The 6,681-nt window shown below is 41.2% G+C and overlaps 1 protein-coding gene across 1 annotated transcript in view; it reads left to right on the top strand.

Annotated features, from left to right (window-relative positions):
- The first annotated feature begins 424 nt into the window (after window positions 1-424).
- The window catches only part of LOC135241632 (nuclear receptor ROR-alpha A-like), a 245,464-nt gene continuing 239,207 nt past the window's right edge, over window positions 425-6,681 (top strand). The window contains exon 1 of the mRNA XM_064312176.1: window positions 425-738. Within this exon, the coding sequence (XP_064168246.1) occupies window positions 585-738 (154 nt within the window). The 5' untranslated portion in view covers window positions 425-584. The remainder of the gene's footprint in view (window positions 739-6,681) is intronic.

Raw genomic sequence — 6,681 nt, 5'->3', positions numbered from 1 at the left:
ATTATTTTTAAACGATTTAACCTAATAGCCCATTAATTGAAATTGTAAAACGGAAAGCACCGAAAACATTTCAGAAATATAACCTATTTAAATGTGCATTTAGTAATTGATCAAGAAAATCTCGTCGCAAGGAACACAGCATCAGGCATACAGCTTTATATTATATAAAATTTTATTTTGCACAAAATTACTTTTCTGGATTGTAGTCTACCTAAAACAGCCAATTGTTCCGTTTACATTTTATATTTTAATTTTTTAAGAACAATGCAGAGAATGATTTCCAGCCAGTATCATCCCTGCACAAAACAGAAGCCCTAACCTCTCGACGTATGAACATACAGCTTTCTGCATCTATTCTCTCGACTATTGACAAGCTTTCCCTTTTCAGTTGTATGACTGCCGCTCTCACTAGCGCTGCCAGTGGACAATCAAACCCACACACCCACCTCTACGGAGACTCGCACATTCACGTTTCATAGTTCTACTGTAAAATAGATAGCAAGACGGGACTCTCAGTGCTCTCAGTATATATAATCCTATCGTGAAATAATTACACTAGTTTAAAAATAAATCTGAAATAAAACATGGAGTCCCCTCCAGATCCAGCAAGCGACCCGGGTAACAGCGCCTCGGAGCCGGCTACCCCGGTCAGGGACACCCCGGTAAACCTGGACAGCCTCCGAAAAGCTGACCAGCAAGCCCCCGTTCGCAGGCAAAGCTGTTCTAGCACCAACAGAGGTAAGCTGCAAATATTTTTCTCAAAATACTCGAAACGGCTGGCGGAGTTATCACATTAAATCTGCCAACTTCAAAGTGCTTTTGGAGCACATAGATTCCAGACTGGAGATTTTAGACGACCGCCGTTGTTATTTTATTTAACTTTTTTTACATAAATTGCAAAGTCCAGTTTTTATGATCACGGGCAGAAGTTTTATAGCTGTATGTTATGTTTAAATTTGCAATACAGAAGGCGCAACGCCAGCGTTTGAGTGTTCGACACAATTGACAGGTCTTACATTACCCATTGTGCGAGGTAACTAGATCTGGGATTGAGAGTGATAGATAGCTAGTGTGGACAGCTTCACATTCGGTTACTTCCAAATGTCACAGTGATAATGTTGCATATGCATCGACAATTCTGCAAACCTTTCCTTCTTATCACTTTTCATATCCAACTATTCGAGTTAGGATGCTATTAACACGTTTTTTCAACTGCACAAGGTTGTGCAAGTAAACTTTGGGAAAGTAGGTATACTGTGACTGAGGGTGCCATTAGAAGTAACTTTGACGTTTCATTTCTATTTGTGTTTTTATATGAGCAAAACTTCCCCTGGCAATTGCTAATTTGGAAGTTCCAATATTCCAAATACATTTGTCACTGAAATAGATTTTACTTGCCTCCCCACCTCTTCAGTGGCAACTGTGGGCAAGCCTGACAGACGCGATAGCTAACGTGGCGGGATGACAACTGGTCTATGATTTACTATTCCCTAGTAGCGCGATGACATTATATGGATATATATTCTGTGATTTATACCTATCTGTTTTTCACAGTTTAAGGAAAATGGCTGATTATTCGCTGCCTGCGCTGTGGAGTAGACAGTATATAGCCACACCCCCCGTAGACTGCCTACGCGGTCTAATGCAAGTTCAGTGGAAAAATACATCTTTGTGGCGACACATGTAACTTAATGCTGTCAATTTCATTCATAATATAATATTCACGCATGTAATAATTTTAATACACGGATATTCCGCGTTCTTTAGTCTTCCTACATTTCCCTCAGCGGAAGCGTATATTTAGAGTCTGATGCGTTAAATGTGGAACGTAAGCTGGTTATGTAACAGGTTTAGCCATAAACACAGGCGAAAGAGAAGGGGAAAATCTTCGGAGATCCACGTTTTTCCAAAGCAGGGCAGAAATCCTAGTCCTGCACTGCATCGCTTCACACGCTTGTGGTAACATATATCCGTCGGCATTGTTTTTGTTCCCAGCAAAAACGTGTAGCTCGGATTTGTGTTGATCCACAATTAAAGAGCAGAGGCATTGTTTCACTTTGTAACTTGGTAGTGCCCAGCCAACGCTTGGTTATGTAATAGTGGGCAGCGGCAGGTGTGAAGGCATTTCGCCGTTTCAAGATTTTTTGGTTGATCTCACTGCGTTTGCATGAAAAAGTCAGTCTCGGAGACACTCCTAACCTGCTGACCCACATTCCCCCCTTATTTCTGCATAGGATTAAAGTATACGGAAAGGAGAAAGGCAGAGAAAGAATGTCTTCACGGTGTTACGTAACTCACTCAATGGAAAACAGAAACTAGACACCCAACGCAGCAGACCTTTCGTACTTTTTTGTGACATGCCAGTTGCATGCTTCTAAAACTTTATACAAAAATTACCCGACACCACATTTCTTGAAACAGTTATTGTTTGTAAATATCTTTTGAGAGAAACGCTTATTTTATTTATGTTACAATAGTAGCATATCATCAAAGTGCTTCAACAGTTCGAAATCATATGCCCATGCACAGTAATGTCCAATGTTTATTCAACTCTAGCAGTACATACGAGTGCAGTAGGGACCATATGTATTCTGTAAGAGTTGATTTAACACTGAACATTTTACTGTGTCAAGTCTTTAATAAGTTAAATAAATATCCACTCCACACCAGCAACAGAGTGTGAAATAAACTTGTTTACAAGAGAAAAATCTCTATGGTCTTGAAAGGTATTAAACGTTTAATGACCTAATTTGTCACTTATGCCCTTAATCTGTCCAAACTAGTTGTGGTGGGAGTAAGCTTGTAGCAATAAAATAATTCCAATTCATGTTAGTAGTAGGAGTGAAGCTATAATAATAATAAAATAATAATAATAACAACAACAACAACAAGAATAAGTGTTATATTCTTTATTATGAGTATTATTATTATTATTATAATTATTATTGTTATTGTTATTATTAATAATAATAATAATAATAATAAAACAACACAATAATAATAATATGAATAATATGAATAATATGAATAATAATAATAATAATAATAATAATAATAATAATAATAATAATAGGCAGAAGAAAAAGCATAATAATTTGCAATTGTTATTGTGACACATGGTCCTGCAGTTTAAAACTAATATACAGGTGTTCTTAGGCCCGTAAAAGTACCAGGAAGGCATGACAAGTTTTCCTTTGTTAGCTTAGGATATTTAACGCAGAAGTACTGTGTGAACACTTTGAGGTGTGGTGAAAATGTGTGTGTTTTTAAAATCTACATTCTGAGTGCTTGTAGACAACGCCCAGTGATGACTAGTCTCGCGAAGGCACAAAACCTGATTGTGCTTTGACATCATTTGGATTTTGGGTGATTGAAAACACACACACAAGCTTTAAAAAAATAAAATAAAATAAATAATAATCAATGACAAGCGGTTTTAAAAAGGTTGCAGTTAAGCATTGTTCATGGTTTATGAAAATTGATTTCACACTTCATTTTCATACTCAGTGAGCTTAATATAAAACTTTGAAGCCACAGAATTTATTGTTCAGCTGTTCTCTGTTCATAAATCCCTGTTTATGTCCTGTTGCCCAGTGTAAAACCCTACCTGTACCAACAAACTAGAAATATGAGTGTTGCCATTTCTGCAGTAGTTTCCTAGTGTGGGGTGCATATTCCACATTGCTGTTATGAATCAAACTCATCTAGCTGGAAATATTTTAACCTTTTATTATGTTTTTTAGAAGCACACCTCTTTCATTTTATATTTTCTTTGACGTTGAGTATGTTCAGAATTACAGGCTGCTTCAAACTATTATTATATAATAAATAAAAATTATTTTTTACCTTGCCCACAGATCCAATGGTTACGTTTCAGAACACAGATGAGGATTTTGCTTAAACAGGCTTCCTTTTTTGTCTATGTCTATGGCTTGTTTAGACCAGCATTTGTCCTGTTCACTGTAAAAAAAAAAAAATACAAAAAGTCTCAACCATATAAGCTCACCTTTCAGGTACTGTACATGCATATCTATGTGGAGCTTGGAGTTAATGAGTATGTTTTCTGAAGAAAAGTCAGCCCTGGGAAACAGTTTAGCTGGCCTTACAGTTCTGAGGACAGACCGGCCCGTGGCTGGCAGGTCTGAGGACAGACCGGCCCGTGGCTGGCAGTTCTGAGGACAGACCGGCCCGTGGCTGGCAGGTTTACAAACGTTCGAGCAACACCCCGAACCAAAATCTTTCCCCAAGTATTACCCGCTCATATAAAAAAAAAACCCTAGGTGGCTCTTTGTTATGGATAAAAGTCTTAGTTCAGCAGAAGCGTTTTTGTAACAAGGCAGTGCGTGTGAGGGTAGGGCCTGGGAGGTCTGTGAAAATCATTAGGCAGAGAAAAGGAAGGATATTATTATCGTAGAGCGAGCGCCCCTAAGTTCACACGGCGAGTTCCGAGGTGATCGATATTAAAGCCAGCGTTACGTAAGATGATTGGCCCTGTGGAGACCGGGGCGAGAGCGCGCAAATTGCTGGTGAAGCAGAAACGGGCTGGGTGGAGAGGCCTCGCTGCTTCCGCTCTGTTTGTTTGTGTTTGCCTGCTTCCACGCGCTGTCAGGTCCTCAGGTGCTTCTCCACTGAGCCCAGGCTGAGCGGAGCTCTGCTTCTGAGTCAGTCCAGCTACTGATTGGATGGCTGTAGGTCAGGTCTGGTGTCTTTGCATTGACTACACATTTATTTAGGTATTTATTTATTTATAGTTTGTTTATTTGCTCATATATTTAGCATTATACCTAGTAAAACCCATTGGAGTTTTGTATCGCTTTTTCAGGGGCTGCCTGGCCAATGCACCGATTGCAAATGAAATGCAGTAAGGTGCGGTGGCTCGAGCAGGTACCGGTGAGGTTCTGCACGGGGTCCCGTGGCTCTGCTGGGTCGCCGCTTTAGATTAGCGACGATGCATTTTCCCCTCTCCTCGTCTTCTGCAGGCTGCATCCGCCTGTATCTGCCGGAATGCAGAAATGAGCACGCCCCGCGCATCCTCAGCGCAGCTCAGCCAAACGCGCCGCTCCATCTGAAGCAGCTACCCGCCTATCTCACAACGCTCGCTGCTGTGGAGTCGCATTTTAATGGGACTCTGCAGAGCTCCTGAGCTGCAATATTACTGTTAGTGCATAGATAGTGCCAACCTGTAAGCCATATGGTTCAGGTTCACTAGTAAATTAATTAAAAATGGACATTATTAATTTAAATTTTTTTTAATTAAGTCATCATTTCTTTCCCAGATTAACAGACTTTTGCCTCTGGACTCAGGCCAGCAAAGAGGGTTAATTCTTTCCCACTGTTTAAGCCCCATTTTATTGGTCAGCTCTGTGGCTGTGTGTGTGTTTTTAATCGTCCTTTGAAGAATCTTCCTTTTAAAGCCAAGCCCAGAAGTGTGTCCTCTGCCACTGTAAGACCATTTAAGGGGGCTCGTTGAGTCCTGCTGCAGTACAGTTTGTCCTGAACCTGCACATTAAGTTAGAAAATATATATATGTTGTATGAAAAGTGAGAGCGTGTTGAGTGGCTCTTCTGGTTGAAGAACAGTCTTGTAGCAAAGAAATTGCTAGTTTGAGTTTGTCATTATCTGACTAACAGAGATTTGTCATTTTGCAGTCGAGTGGGTGTAAGTTGTAAGGGTGTGGTCTCCCTCTCGCTCCCCACTGGGCGCCTTCTTTGCCTAGTTCTCCTGGAGTGTGCTGTGAGACTAGCAGTATGGGCAGTTCTAACTTGCTTTCAGGCTGAGTGTGTTCGAGGAGTGCATTCACTCTCCAACACACAGGTGCCATAGGGGAAGGGAAAGCAAAGTACAACCAGTGAATTCAGATGGAGAAAAATGGGGGAATATCTTCTGTTCTGTTCTCTTCTCTTCTCTGAATGAACAGTCAAATCCTTCCTTAAATTGGTTATGAAAAATTGGGGTAAAACTGCAATGCTGCAGATTTGCATCCTGGCATCCGTTGTCCTGTTCTGCAGTACAGTAAGCATGGATGGGGGCTTTGCAACATCCCTTCTCTGGGCACGTGGTTCTCTCCTGAATGCCAGCCTGTTTGTGGAGGACCACTTCACAATCACATACTGGAAGGCAGAGCAGCCAAAATAATGGTTCCTCCACTTTACTTGTCTCCAGTTAGGTGATTGATTGGACTGTCTGAGGTAGTGATCGACTGTGTCCAGCAGGGGGCAACTTCTGGAGAGCGTTGAGTCTTGGCTTGATGTGCACGTGAAGCATTCAGCAGGGCTGGGCTCAAGAGGGTTGTGAGATATGAGCACACACCTGTGTGTGCCCCGCCTGTTATGTACTGTAGTATTGTATCGCCGCAGAACAAAAGTTATTGATAGTCAGCTGCCGCACCTTTCGGTTAAACAGGTTCCTGTTCATTGTTTGACAGAACGCCAAACACGTTATATTTGCAAATCGAACAATATGAATAAAAATGTCCTGACCCAGCGATGGTTAGGCTACAGATGCCAGGCGGCTCTGTGCAAAACAGAAACCTTGTCCAGACAGGCCAGTCCACATATGTAACATTTTTCCAGCCGATCTCTGTGAATCTAGTTAGGGTTAAGGTTAGGGATGACTCGCAACCCTGGGCAAGATCTTTTTGGATGAGGTTTTCCTTCTTGGCCAGAGCCACCTATCAGGCTA

Source organism: Anguilla rostrata, chromosome 16 (genome assembly GCF_018555375.3).
Source record: "Anguilla rostrata isolate EN2019 chromosome 16, ASM1855537v3, whole genome shotgun sequence".
NCBI classification, from domain to species: Eukaryota; Metazoa; Chordata; class Actinopteri; order Anguilliformes; family Anguillidae; genus Anguilla; species Anguilla rostrata.
Note: the sequence above shows the minus strand (reverse complement) of the source record. Positions and strands in the feature narration are given on the sequence as shown.